Below are 14,824 nucleotides of genomic sequence, written 5' to 3' on the forward strand. Positions count from 1 at the left end.
ACGCTGTTCACTCATGTTGAGCTTGTCATCCACCAAGACGCCCAGGTCCCTTTCCACAGGGCTGCTCTCCAGCCAGGTGGATCCCAGTCTGAGCTGCATTCCTGGGTTATATATTCCCAGGTACAAGACCTTACAGTTGTCCACATTGAACTTCATAAGGTTCCTGCTAGCCCACTCCTGCAGCCTGTCCAGGTCTTCCTGGAGGGTGACTCTCCCTTCTGGAGTGTCAACTACCCCACTCATTTTCGTGTCATCTGCAAACTTCATCAGGGTGCTCTTGATCCCAACATCCAAATATGAAGGTATTAAACAGCACTGGGCCCAATACCAATCCATGGGGGACCCTGCTTGTGATTGGTTGTCAGTTTGAGAATGAACTATTTACTGCCACCCTCAGGGTACAGCCTGTCAAACGGTTCCCCACCCACTGCACAGACCACTTGTCTAGTTGTAACATGTCAGTTTTTCAAGGAGGAGGCTGTGGGGGACCAATTTAAAAGCCTCAGAGAAGTCCAGGTAGACAATGTCCACTGCTCGCCCTGAATCAACCAAGCGGGTTACTTTGTTGTAGAAAGTGATCAGGTTTGTTAAGCATGATTTGCCCCTGGTGAATTAATGTTGGCTTTTCCCAAACACATGCTTCAGTTTACTTGTGATAGTCCCCAGGAGGATTTGCTCCATAACTTTCTCAGGGATTGACGTGAGGCTAATGGGTCTCTAATTACCCAGGTCCTCCCTGGAACCCTTCTTGTAGATAGAGGTGACATTAATGTTTAAACTAAATGCTTCTTATCTGAACTGAAAAATATTAAGTATTCTAATATAATGAAGTTTGTAATGGAGGCTGGAACTTAAATCATAGAAGAAAATAAAGAAGAAAAGAGAAGTTAATAGTAGGGAATCAAGACAAATCCTGTCCTCAGCTGTGGCAACAGAGGCAAACTAACATAGCTGGGAGTAGAATTTGGCAATGGGAGACTTTTGTAATGAGAACAGGATTAGCATTGGCAGAAAGCAATCTTACAACAGTGTGGAAATTTTCTGTAATTATTATGCTGGAGTAATGCAATATTAGCTTTCTGCTCTTGGATACAGCAGACTATTTCTAAAAGACTCTCACTTTTCCAGTACTTAATTCCGGTATTTTAGTACATTCCTAGCAACTAGCTTTTCCAAGGTAGAGATGTAACTTCTTAAGTGGTAGTCATTGATTTTTGCTGCCTTCTGTACTCAGAGGAGGTGGATTATATACCTGGTTTTAAAGGGCTACTTCACTTCCTGCTCTGACTCAATTTTGATGGCATGTTAGATGTAGGGGTCCATTTTGCGAGGCAGGATCCTCCTGTTTCTGGACTGCGGCTGAGTACTGACACCAGATGGGCCTAGCACTACCTTGTGGTCCTTTAGAATTTCCTGACTTGCCCTTAGAGCAGATTCTTTCTCTGTGTGAAGAGCTAATGGCAAGAAGGACAAATATCTATCATTATCCTTCTCTGTTTTCAAAACCTTTTAAAATATAACATGCACTGGCTATAGTCTCACATTATCTTAGCCTTTCTGTAGGAAATCTTCAATACTTCCTACCTGTAACTGAGGCATCTTATTTCCTCATATATAATTTGAAACTTCACTACATTAAAAAAAAAAAAAAAGACTAAACCAAACAACCACAAAACCACCTCTGTCTTTATATCACAATGCACTAGATTTGATAAAACTCCCAGGGTCTCTGTTCTCCCCAAGGCCATACATAGACACCCATAGTCTTTGCTGTAAATTGATCTTCTCTGCATCTGTCCAACACGTGAGCTGTGCAAAGACTCAATGTTTTTAAGGCGCTATAACATTGGGTGTGTTTCACCAGCCTCAGATAAATCAGAGTCGCAGCTGCTTTTTATGACTCCAGATTTTTTTTGAGCAGGTCAGTTCTGTTCTTCGGGGTTTTCTGGTGGTAATTTTTATTTAATTTCATTCAATAAAATAAATAAGTGTACTAATGAAACTATGGTTTTAATAATACATGGTAGACGAAGGAAGGCTTGTGTTACAGCTCTGCTATTTGTACTGTTAATAACTCAGGCTTACAAACCACATTCCTTGGATATCTTCATAAATTGTCAATTAAGTACTAAATCAATGTTAAAATAATGCTGAAATTTTGAACTACTCAGCTATAGATGTGTATATCTCTTTCTTTCATATGTGCTTTCTTTGTTACTCACATTGTAATGAACGTGGTGATTTTGATTGAGACAATCAGCTGGAAGGCACCTAACTCCCAAAGCAAATCACTGGGAAATATTTTTTGTGGTTTTGGTTCCTCCATTTTTTGGGTAAGCCAAAATATTTAGGCTGGACAAAACCCAAAGGAAATCTTATCTGCAAGAAGCTCTGGCTAGTTGACAGAATCATTAGTCAGTCACTTTGATTTGCTCTAACTATGCCTCCATATTTACCTGGAATGGCTTACTTTGAAAATGATTGATGTGTATGAATGTATATACCCAGCTTAAGCACGTATGCCTGTTGAAGTATTTTCAGTTGGATATAGCAGACTTTTAATCTTCCTTTCCAAAAAAAAAAAAAAAAAAAGTTGCACAGTTCCATCTGCACTGTTCATTTGCTGCAACCATTGTATTCTAAAAGTGTTTTCTTCTCCTTGATTGAAGAATTAAGTGTCATGTAATTCAAATTAAAATTGTTTTGGGTTGCTTGCCTTCCTGCTTCAAAGCTTTGAAATGGCGGTTCTTTTCATGAATGCTTTGTTGATTATGAGTCTACGTTACACGCATGACAGTAGCTGCGAGTGTTGGAATGAGTCTTGCCAAGGAGTTACATTGCAGAGGACCATGTGCATGCATTCTGCTTCTCAGAATATTTACATTCATTGAGGGTTTACTCAAGGTTTTTTTTTCAGTTCTGGCGTACTTCATGGACAGTGACTTTTTTTCTTTTTTAAATTGGCTTCCCTGCAAGTTGAGAAGTCTTCAGCCAGAGTTAAGTAAATGCAACAAAAGTTGCTTACAAAAGTAAAAGGGGAAATACAATTTCTGAATTTGCAAATACTTATGCATGTGGTTATTTCAGTCCCATACGGCTTGATCATGACAAACTATCTTCTTTTGCTGGTGCCACAGACTGTTCTGTGACTTCACTGCAAATGTTATCAGGGTATAAAGAAAATGCAGAAAAGATGAAACTAAAACATATTAGATACTTGGTAACTTTGAGGATTAATATCCATCAGTGCCTTTTAAAACCCAAAAGTTTAAGGAAGATTGTATTTAATTTAATTTTCTTCAGTATTTTGTCTTTACATTTAGGCTGCTTCTGTAATAAAATACTGGGTTTGAATGTATCCAGCTAAATGTACTTGCCTATGGTTTTTAGTTTTTTCTATAAAAGAAATGACAGCTAGAGCACCTGTTCATACTTTACACGTTTCACAAATGCAGTTCACCATCTTACACTTTCTCTGTCAGCCCTCATAAGCACTGAATTTATCATTTGAGTTTTAAGCACACAAAACCTGATGTGTCTTTCATTTGCTCATATCACCTCTGATGGTATTATTAATTTAAAAACCAAGAATGTAGTACCACTGCAGTACAACCAATACTTGAAATTCAGGGGTTTGCTCAGCTTCTAAAGGGTTAATTTTCATATTGAAAAAATTGGTATTTGTGTGTGTGTCTTCTAATTTATTTTCATTTTTATTTTAAGATGTGGGTTAACTGTAGAAAGTATCTTCCAGAATTGGCTTGACACTTCCGGAATGCCAAAGGTAAATACAAAATACTAGTTCCCTGTTCTTTCTGGAGTCTTGCATTTCTCATTACATTATATCTTATTTAAATCATTACCTGAACTTATATCAGGTATGGTTTTACATAAACAGTTTTGATGATGACTGTTTTCCACATCTTTGTATGGGTTTAGTTTTTATAAGTTGTAGGTTTTTGCTTCTACCGTCATCTCAACAAACCTGCCAAAGGGCAATCTTATAAAACTTAGCCTTTTGCTTAGTATTGTTTACTCACATGGAAGTATATTTACAGTATAGTGGTGGACTCTATTAAATGTAAGGATCATTCTTCACAGTTGTCAGTATATGAATTACTTGAAAGCCATACTGACAGCAGCAACTAAATGTTAAATTATTTGTACTTTCATGTTTTGTGAATATTATGACTTGCTCATGAATGTGCTGCATGGGTAACATATTTCATTGGTGTTCCAGCTCATTTCAGTTGGGACTGGGCATTATTTTCTGCTTTTAATATTAATGTTTTTAATTCTGCATACTGAAAATGATTAGTTGTATCTGTGGTATGTGAAGGCTCTGATTATTTGTTTTGGTCCAAAACTGGGATTAGCTGCTGAAAGATAACCCTGCATAAATCTTCCTAAAAACCAGTTTTATACAAAGTAAGTTTCTATTATACACTTGGGGCTCAATTTCTAAATTATTTCCCCTCAGCTGACATCCCGTAGGTTGCTTGGGATTTGTCTTACCTAATGCTTGCATTTGTTTCCACTTTGCGTTAGCATGTAAAAAAAAAACCTTTTAGGAGTTAGAATAATAAGTCCTTGTTTGTATGTGCAAAAGTCAAGGTACTTAGGCAGCATGACTGATGCTCTGAGGAGTAAGCGTATTTGCAGGTAGAATTGTCAAAATAGCTGGAAGGCTTAATACGATAAGCAGTGGTCACTGAACCTGAGCTGTACACAGTGTGGTTGAGTTCTTCCCTTGAGCTTTAGAGATGTGCATGTCCACTGTTCTCTGCTGCAAAGGTGGAAGTTTTGCCCCAAGATCTAAATGTTCAAAGACTAATATTTGAAGATGCTAGGGTTTGTTTTTTTTTTTTCTGTAAAATTACTGAAAATAAAATTAGCTTTAATTGCAAGGTAGGAAAGGAAGGGACAGTAAGTACCATCATGGATCTTGGTGTTCAGTCATTTCTTGAAAAAGGACCTTGATTTTAATGCTATCTTTTGATCAAGGTTTTGTCCCTGATAAAAAATTAAATACATTGTAGAATAGCTGCTTCAAGTATAGGGGAGAAACTGATGTTGCACAGCTGTAGTTGTGAGATGCTGAACTGGCTGTCTGAAATGGAAGAGTTTTCTGGCATTTTACTTACATGTATATTATCTCTGAGGGTGTGCCTTATTAGTGTCCAACAATTAACTCTCAAGTCACAAATAAGGAAGATAGGAGCAGACTAAAGAACTGAAAATTGTTTTGATTAATGTGAAAATTGAACTCTCTTTTCCTGTGTACCATAAGTTGTTCAGAATGAATAGTGAGTAGTTTCATTGTACCCTACAAGTATATATTGGTTGTGTAAGCAAAACATGTAGCAAAAATATTTCCACACCCAGCAGGCTTGTAAAGCATTGTAAATTTTCTTTAAGGATTAAAGAGATTTCCTGGTAGTTTAGCTGTTCCATAAAAGCAACGTCAACAGGAATGGTGCTGGTTTAGTATTCTGCTGCTTCTGAGCATCGGCATGCTGACCTTTTCCCTCTGTCTCTCTCTTTCATCAATAACCTTTTTGATGATTTACCTTTGTTGCCTTCAGCACTTCTCAGGCTCTTATGGGAACTAGTTTCCACTTTATTGAAAGAACTGAAGTTGTTGTCATTCAGTGAATAGGAACCTTGTTTCCTTTATGCTTTATTAAACCATTTGCGGAGCTCTTAGTCCTGAAATCAAGACTGTAGAGGTTGCTTAGTAGCTCTCTATACGTTAGTATCTATAATCTAAATATGACTGTATTTACTGACTACAGAACTATAAATCTACTCGTGCTGTACAGGAGATGATATTGAAACCCCTTTAAAAAGTATTTAGATTATTTCAGCGAACTATGAACTTGGCTAGTATGATGAATCTATGTGAGGGCACATAGACCACCTTCCTACATGCAGGTGAACTGCCTGCATCATAAATAGCAGCTCAGAAATGAAACAGAAGTGACTTATTCTCTCTGATACAAGTTGCCAGGTGAGTGGACTAGGGTGTGTGTAGAGGAAGGTTTCTGTCAGCTCCTTTGGGTGAAGTCATAAGGCTGAGCCAGACAGACAGACAGTGTGAGCAGTGTATGAGGTACAGAGTATGCACTGCAGTTGACTACCTTTCTTGAGTACTGGAGCAACTGAAAAGCAGCTGGTAAATCTCTGCTCCAAAGATGTCCCAAAAGCAGAGAAGCAGCATCTTCTGCCCTGCACAGGTTTCAGCAACTTTCTGCTTATCACCTTTGTTGTACTGACTGCACCATAGAGTCCTGTAGTGTGATAGCTAAAGTCGCTCTTAATCCTGCAGCACCTACTCTTAGAGAGACAAAATGTATTTCGTAGTGGTTTAGTAGATACCTATGAGAAATAACTTGATCGAGAATTTCAACATTTTAACTTTACAAATACTATCTAAGACTTCACTCTATTTGGAGAGGAAACTTCCTTACTGGAGAGACTATCCTTTGTAATGGGATTGGGAAATACTTATCATGCTGTCCATTCTGAAAATCAAGTCAGAACATGGTTCTTTTGTATCTCTCCCATATGAGAAATTTTATATTTTGTAGTGACTGTGGTTGTTTCTGTGGCATCTTTTATTTCTGTGTTTTGGTGGGTTTTGCTCAGGAAATTCATGTCATCCATTGACTATAAGAAAATTCACCACTTGTTCATTTACAGCATTAGCTACCAAGTGTTTTTAAGAATTTTCTTCTGTCATTATATCCAAGTCTATCACCTGTACACAACTAGTACTCTCTAAAATTTGATAACAACATGATCACTTAAAAACAGAGTTGTTAGCCCACCCCTCAGTTCACTGTCTTCACGACAGTGTCTAGCCTAAGGACACTGGAAGGGTACTTGTGCAAAAGATGGATGATGGTAAATATTTTCCAGTCCCCAGACTGCTGAAGCAATGTTTCATACCATCTTCCTTCCAGTAGAGGAATTAGCATTTTGTATTCTTTACAGTCATGTGTCATGTGTCATGGCATCTGTCTAACTGAAGATCCTGTCTCCTTTACCTGTGCTTTGTTACATTTGCCATTCCAAATCCTGTCTCCTGCTCTGTCGAGGGAACCGCATATATGTACACCCCTTTATACTTGCAACTTACAACTATTGAAACTTTAATATTTGTCAATTTCTATTACCCTTTCACTCTTGGAAAAGTCATTTGGTCTTTTCTAAATATTGGGCTAGTTTCCAGCCTCATGTATATACCAGCAGTAATCAAGAATAACTTAACGTAAGAGTCATACTGATAAATAAAAACAGAATTTGGCATGTTGCAGCGAAAAAATAATTCTGCCTGCCAACTTACACTTCCAAATTTAGTATTTTCTAAAGCATTAAAGGTTAATGTTATAAAATATGGGGTGTGGTAATGCCTGGGCAATTCTTTCTTACATGGAAGAGCACCACGGCACAGTGGTTTTCTTCAGACTTGCTGTGCGGGAAGGTGTTCTCACGTGCAAAACAATAAGGAACATAAGAGATGAAAAAAAAGTATTTCTGAAATACGAGCTTTCTTGAGGATATTTTTCTGGGAGCACATTGTGGTGATGTTAAATAAGGTCATATTGCATTGTCGAAAATACCTTTTATCAAATCAAGCAACCTTCAGCATGTACTTCTGTCTCAGAGATGACTCACTGAGGGATTATAGCAACTTTTCCTCATGGGCACGTAGTAATGACTTAACAGAATCGCAGAATGTTAGCGGTTGGAAGGGACCTCTGAAGATCATCTAGTCCAACCCCCCTGCTCAAGCAGGTTCACCTACAGCATGTCGCACAGGATCACACCCAGGGGAGTTTTGAATATCTCCAGGGAAGGAGACTCCACAGCCTCCCTGGGCAGCCTGTTCCAGTGCTCTGTCACCCTCAGAGTAAAGAAGTTTTTCCTCATGTTCAGAGTCAATGCGTTAAGCTGGCAAGGAGTAGAATTACAAGAACAAAACCAGCATTTAGAGCTGGAAAACACCTGTGAAATCACTAAGTCCACTTCATCCTTGCTGATGATGATTTGTTCTCTTAAGCACAGTTCTTATTCTGTCTTTCAGTCTATGTAATGTTTAATTAGAGTTTAAGACTAAAAGACCATATGCTTCTTGAGGAAGGTTTTCTCAGTTCTGCACAGGCTTGTCTTTGTGTTATATTGCCCAGTTACTCTTACCTGAATTTCTTACTCTACCATAGATAATCAACCTTTTAAAAATATGCTTACAGTCTTTCATCATTTTGAATTCTTTTGTCCACTGTTTAATTGAGAAGTAGACCAATAAACTTTAGGCAGCCTCTGCATCTCAAACTCCTACATATAATTTTTAACTCATTCCAATTTCACCACCTTTTCTTTTGCCGCTAAAACTGCATTGTTTCATAACATACTATTATTTACTGGTAAACTTACTATCTTGAATGTTCCTTGGGTGTGTATTTCATTTGGTACCGTACCTTGTGTTATGAAAACAATCTTCTTCAGATTCATTCTTCAGTTACCAAAAAAAAAAAAGGGGGGGGGGGGAAGAGTAGTTGTACTGCTCTTTCATGACTTTTAGTTTCCAACATATCCTACAGTCTAACCTACAAGTCTTATGTGATCATATAGCTGCAGGCACTAGGATAAACACACCAAACATCCCCTTAAAATTATGAATAAATTGCAAGAGGTGATAGCACTGCTGTATCCTTCTCCCGGTCCCTTTTGCTATTTCACCCTCCTGTTAAAGCTTAATTCTTATCCACTGTTCTACCTTAAACAGTATTTCCTGATTAAAGTAGGTACTGCCAACAGGTATTTCAGACCATGTACAGCTCATAGTGTGTATGGTGAGAATACTACTCCGTGCTTTCTAATTCTGAATGAATATTGGAGTACAGCCTCCTGTTACAATACTACAAATTTTGGCATTTAAAAATAATTCCCATTTTTTACTCTCTGCACTGCTCTGTGTTACTGTGGTAAAGCAGTAGTTTGAGCTCCATCTACTAACGTTACTTGTAAATCATCCACAGTTCTGGAAATACACAGTCAAAAGAAATCTTCCAGTGGTGAAAATTCATTTATTCATAGTATTTCTGGTTTGTTTGTATATGACTAGCTTTTGGATTATCCTTCTTGAAGAAGAAATGGATTGGAAAGGAAACTCATAGCAAAACTATTAAAAAATTTGAACTGAACCTTTGTAAAGGGTTCCAAAACAATGTAAGTAACTTATTTCTGTGGTTTCATAAATTTTTGGAGGATGTTGCAGCAGCAGCTCAAGTACTTAATATGATTCCCGATAAAGCAGTTTGTCGTTAAGATTTTCGGCTTTTGCCCCAGTTATAAGCTTTATAGATTTCCTGTTTTCTTTTACTAAGACAAAAATATAGATGAAGGGATACCTCTACAAGAGAATGCATCACAGAGTAGCGGTTATGGTCAACTACTAACTAACCAACCACATTCAAATATTTTTTTAAAGAATGCCATTACTAAACTTCTGAATTTCCTTTAGCAGTTGTTCACCCAAGTTTTACAGAGGGTACTAGAAAATTTTTCCAGTAGAAAAACCACTCTTACTGGATCAGAGTGTAACTTAAGGCTTGGGTTTGTTAATACTTGATATTTCTTGTCAATGCTAGTCATGTCTTATCTTGCAGTTTTCCTGTCTGGTTGTACATAACTGCATGTTGGTGGATGGCAACAATGAGAGAGTAAACAAGTGAAATCCTTATTGTTTGTTGAGATACAGTAAATTTGTAGGCATTGGCAGTGAGAATGACCTGTTAAGTAGAAAAATCTCATTCAGGCTTGTGATTTGGGGAAAAAATTGGGAAGGGGCTATGAAAACGTAAAATTTTCTTACATATTTACTAAAATTTAACAGTGACTCAGATAAATTTCAAAGTTGGTATTAAGTATTAGTCATAAGAATAACATGCTGCTGCTTAAATAATGAAGTTTGCTACTTACCCTTAGATTTATTTTTTTTATCTGAACATGGAGACTTTTGTATGTATTTTAACATCAAGGCAGAGAATAGAATTGATTTGGTAGCTGAATTCTAATGAGTTGATATTTGAGAAATAATCAGAAGAATGTGTAACTGCCACTTTAAGGTGGCTTATTCTTCTATGTGGAAAGCATACTTTGAAGAATAGGCACTTCCCCTCAAGAAAAATGGTATTGCTTTGATATTAGCAGGCTTGCAGGCTGGAAGACAAAAAGATCTTTCTAAAGTCCTTAAAAATTTAAATGAGCATAGGTCAACAATGGAAATTGATTAATGTCTTCTCTAATGCTAGCAAGCACAATAAGAAAAAAATTTTTTTTTTCTTATTTCACAAATCATTAGTGCTGTGTTTTTTTCCTAAATTAGCAGTTGTACTGTCAGCATTGCATCCCATTATTTTAGAAAAGAAGATGGGATTTTGGAAAATATAAATCAAGCAATGTGTATAGTACTGTAGTATGCATAAATGTCAGATGAATCATGAAGAGAAACAAATCAAGACAGATTGCACAAACAGACTTTCTCTCTGTGTTGTTAACTCTTTGAAAGCTGTTTTAGATAAAGACTAGATAGACCATGGTATACAAAGAATTTGATATTTTCTTTGTAGCAAACTATCAAATAAGTTGTAAGGTCTATTATTATTTAAATAGATCCTGTGAAGGTTATTGGCATAAAATGGCCTTGTAATTTATTTATCCATTCCTATAAATTGTACATAAGATTACTGCTAAACGAGACACAACAGTGGTATGTATTTGTTCGTTGAATAGTTCAAAAATTCAAGAAAATTGCTTATATAAAATAATACCTCATTAAATGTCAGTAAGGACCCAAATTTATTTCAGAGCTCTTCAAGTTCAGGCATAGCTCAGACTATTGTTATAGTTTGGGGTAAGTTTCTTCTGCATTGCATGTGATTGCTAATTTTAGGAGAAGAACACAGACATTCAAGATGAGAATAGCATTGTTAAGAATTATTGTGTAATCACATTCTAAAATTGGAAAACATGCTGCCTCAGGTTAGACACCCACGTAGCACTGAATAACTTGGTGTCTAGGTTGAATGTGGATGTTAATTTTTAAACGTTAGATTTGAAAGTATTGGCCATAACATTTCAGTGCCTCTGTTGTTCTAATTTCTAAAAGTGAAGTTTAAAACAGCATTTCAGGAGTCTTAATTCAGCCATCAATTGAATAATTAAGAAAAAAATGCTTTTCAAATTGCAGCTGGGACTGAGTCTGCATTAAGGCTCAGGAGGATACCTCACTGGATTTAGTTTAATGACCTGCTAACACATTGGCTTGCCTTTCCAGTCAAAAGCCAGATTTTCACAAATGTCTTTCTGGTTTTCTTCAGGTTACCTTTCAGTGTTCATCTCAGAGGTACAGTAGTAGTAGTATTGTAAATCAGCACGAGTAACAGCTTGTTCAAGAAGTTGAAGTGCATTTGAAACAAACGTTCAATTTCTGAAATAACTGTGGACTGGATTCCACGCGTTTGTTCATTAGAATCTTTTTTAGGTTTAATAAATCTCAAACAGTCATTCTCATTCCCATTTCCTATTAATTGCATTGCTGAACACTAAAGCTGTGTTATGTGCAGAATGACTGAGTTTATCCCTACTAGAAAGGAGTTATGTTTGGTATCTAAAGAACAATAACAGTTTGCTGCCTGGCTGATCAATGCTGGATCAAGTTCACATTCCCAAGCTCCCACGCTCCCACCTACATGTGCAGGGGGTGGAAACATAGCAAAGAGAGGGGCGACAGGTCCTCTTTTACACAGAAATATTGAACTGAGACTTGCCTAATAAGGGCACAGCTGGGCTTGCATAGCAGTAAACATTGATTTTAATTCTTTGCTTGTAAAATCATCCGAAGAAAAGCATAGAAGTTAGCAACCAATTAATTTTTAGCCTGCCCATTGTTTTCTTTACCCAATGGAAAATCCATAGAGGTTTAAAATATTTTTTGTGCTACCTTGCAAGAAAACAGATTTTCTATATTAATTAATTTCAGCCTTCAAAATGGCTGAAATCTCTCCAGTTTGGAGTCCCTTATAAGTAGTTTTAGTGCATTGGATATAGGATATGAAATAATGAGGAGTCAAATGCTACTTTAGGAAATAATATTTGAGATCTTTTTGGTGCAGGAGGATAAAGAGTTGGGAACGAAGCTAAGTAAAAATTTTTATGTGACAGAAACATGTTGCCACCTTCCCTCCCCAGTGGTCTAGGGTTTTTAAAAGAAACACACATTTTACAGCCTGGAAAATTTCCCTGTTTTCTAGGCTTTTAGAAAGACATGTTTGTGATTGGAAGGAATGAATATATGGGAAAGATGTATTTCATGCATGTCTATAAGCACATACCGTGTATCTGAAGTCCATGTAGCCCTCTGTAATGCCCACCCAAAATCCTGTGACCTCCTGATTCATGCAGTGGTCAAGTCAGAAACTCAAAGTGGTCCTGAGGGTTCACATCCTGCCGTTGTATTCCCAGCTGGCTACAGCTGGAGATGGAAGCTCTTGCTTTTGAGCCTAATGTTTTTTTCACACATTCTGCAAAAACACTGAGCTGCTGAAGTACTTCTAGAGAGCAGATGGTAATTTGTGTAATGGTCTTCATTCCATCTCCATCAGTTTGTGGTCTTCCACAGAAGCTGATATAAGCAATGTCAAGATCTTTCCCAGTTTAAATCACCTTCAGTCATCCCCTTTTCATTTAGCAGTGCTTCACAGTCAGACCAAAGATGTAGGTGATGATCACCTTCTGTTTAATCATGGAGGAAATAAGTGATTCTTCTGCAACTCATTCCATCTCCATAAGAATGGGGTGTTTTTCCAGGATGCTTTAAATATTCTGTCTACTCCCTTCTAAGCCCACAGTGAAATCTAAATGCCAAAATGAAGATGTCTGGAGAAAGATAGGTTTGAAAAGTCTGTTGGTGTACAAAGGTATTAGTTAATAAAAAAACGAGCAGTAAAGGTTATGGTTCAGATTATGGTTATTATCCTTAGCATATGGGCTAACAATATTTCATGGCCAGAGGGCTAATGGACTTTTGCCTTGAATATTTTTCTTGTACTAGAGCTGTTGGAGGGATTTTTAATTGCTTTGAGGGTTCACTAAGGCTCAGAGGTCAGTACCTCTAAAAGATGTATTTTATGTCTTCAACAAGAAATAGTCTGTCTCATTTTCTTTGTACTGTCTCTTTGTACTGGAAAAGGAAGAAAAACACTGCTTGTCACATCAGTGGTGCAGGACTGTCCAGCATCCATGTTCAGATATGTTTTTCTTTCTTTTCCTCTGTAATTAAAAAAAAAAACAAACCTAAAAAAAAAAACAAAAAAACAAAACAACCCACAAACAACAACAACAACAAAACCCACCAAACTCACAGCAAAACCCCCAACAAAAAAAAACCAAACAAACAAAAAAACCCAAACCAAAACAAAAACCAACAACAAAGGGCTTTCAAAGTCCTGCATAGTTTGGCCAGCCAGCAACTATCCACTGCCTACCAAGGTCTCGGTGATGGATGGAGTGAAAGAGGATTCTCTTACATCAAAGAATCTTGAGCCCTAGTCTTTGTACTCTGGGTTCAAAATGTCTGATTTCAAATTACTTTTAAATTGACAAGAGTGCAGGGCCATCGTGAAATCTGAGGTCTTATTTCCATACATGACTATATTAAAAAGTGTTCTATCTTTAAAATATTATCTTACTACTTGTAAAGGAAAGGGCTGGACTGTGTTGAAAGTTCACAGCACATGGGAATACTTCTCAAGCAGAAAGGCCTAAATATAAAACCAATAATATACTTTTCCAATCACTCCAGAGAGGCACCTGTATAGTAGTATGAGCTCCTGGTGAAATCAGGAGAGGAAAAAACTGAGCATTTTTGCATACTCCAAAAATATTATTATAATATAAATAATATAATACACTATGATATATAAATAATATATAATTATATGTTACATACTATTATTTAATAATCAGTAATAAGCATATTATTTACAGATTCTGTGGTCAGAGATACTTTCTTTATCAGATTATGAATCTGATCTTGAACTACGTAGGTCAGTACAGTGATTCATCTTTACCTAGAAACTTCCTCCACCAAGCAGGGTTTCTAATGTGGATATGAAGGATATATTTGCATTACCCTTTGAAAAAAAAAATATTCCTGCCACAGTATGTGAAAGTCACATTGCAGTGTACTGAAAGTACATTCTCAAAATTACTGTTTTGACAGGTTTTTTTTCCTCTTGGAGGTAGAGATATTTTCAGGAAGGGCAAGTTTGACTTGAACTATAATGTCTCTGTAGGGGTGTTACATTCAAGAATATCAGACACAGCATGCTGATCTGCAAAGAGTGTGTTTACACAACCACAGAGACTCTTGGAGGCATTAGAACATTCGGATTTATGGTATCAATATAAATTACCATCTTTTCTAAAATACAGATAATGTCAGAACAATTTGATTTTCCATTTCAGTGAATAAAGCTGTCCCTATGAAAACTGCACAAAATCAGTTGGAGCACTTGCTGTTCTTACAGAGGCACATTCTGGGCTGGATTTCTTTTTCAGTATTTTTAATCTGCTGCTGATATACTGCTTCTTGCAATGCAAATGCACCCCATCTTGCCATTTTCAGTTGTAGCCCACTGCCTCTGTGGTCTCTCTGCCAAATTCTGGTAACAGTAGTGTTTTAAAATCCTTGCAGTTTTTGCCTTTGAGAAATATAGTCCAATGTTTCAAGGCAATATTAATCATCTAGTGAGCT

The 14,824-nt window shown here is 36.9% G+C and overlaps 1 protein-coding gene across 3 annotated transcripts in view; it reads left to right on the top strand.

The window, feature by feature from the left end:
• The window catches only part of AOPEP (aminopeptidase O (putative)), a 181,289-nt gene that overhangs the window by 84,842 nt on the left and 81,623 nt on the right, over positions 1 to 14,824 (top strand). For all 3 annotated transcript variants that reach the window (XM_086479447.1, XM_086479444.1, XM_086479445.1), the window contains one exon: positions 3,724 to 3,784. In XM_086479447.1, coding sequence (XP_086335573.1) covers positions 3,724 to 3,784 — 61 coding nt within the window. The remainder of the gene's footprint in view (positions 1 to 3,723; positions 3,785 to 14,824) is intronic.

The sequence above is a fragment of the Leptosomus discolor genome, chromosome Z (assembly GCF_034619465.1).
Source record: "Leptosomus discolor isolate bLepDis1 chromosome Z, bLepDis1.hap2, whole genome shotgun sequence".
In the NCBI taxonomy this organism is placed as follows: domain Eukaryota; kingdom Metazoa; phylum Chordata; class Aves; order Leptosomiformes; family Leptosomidae; genus Leptosomus; species Leptosomus discolor.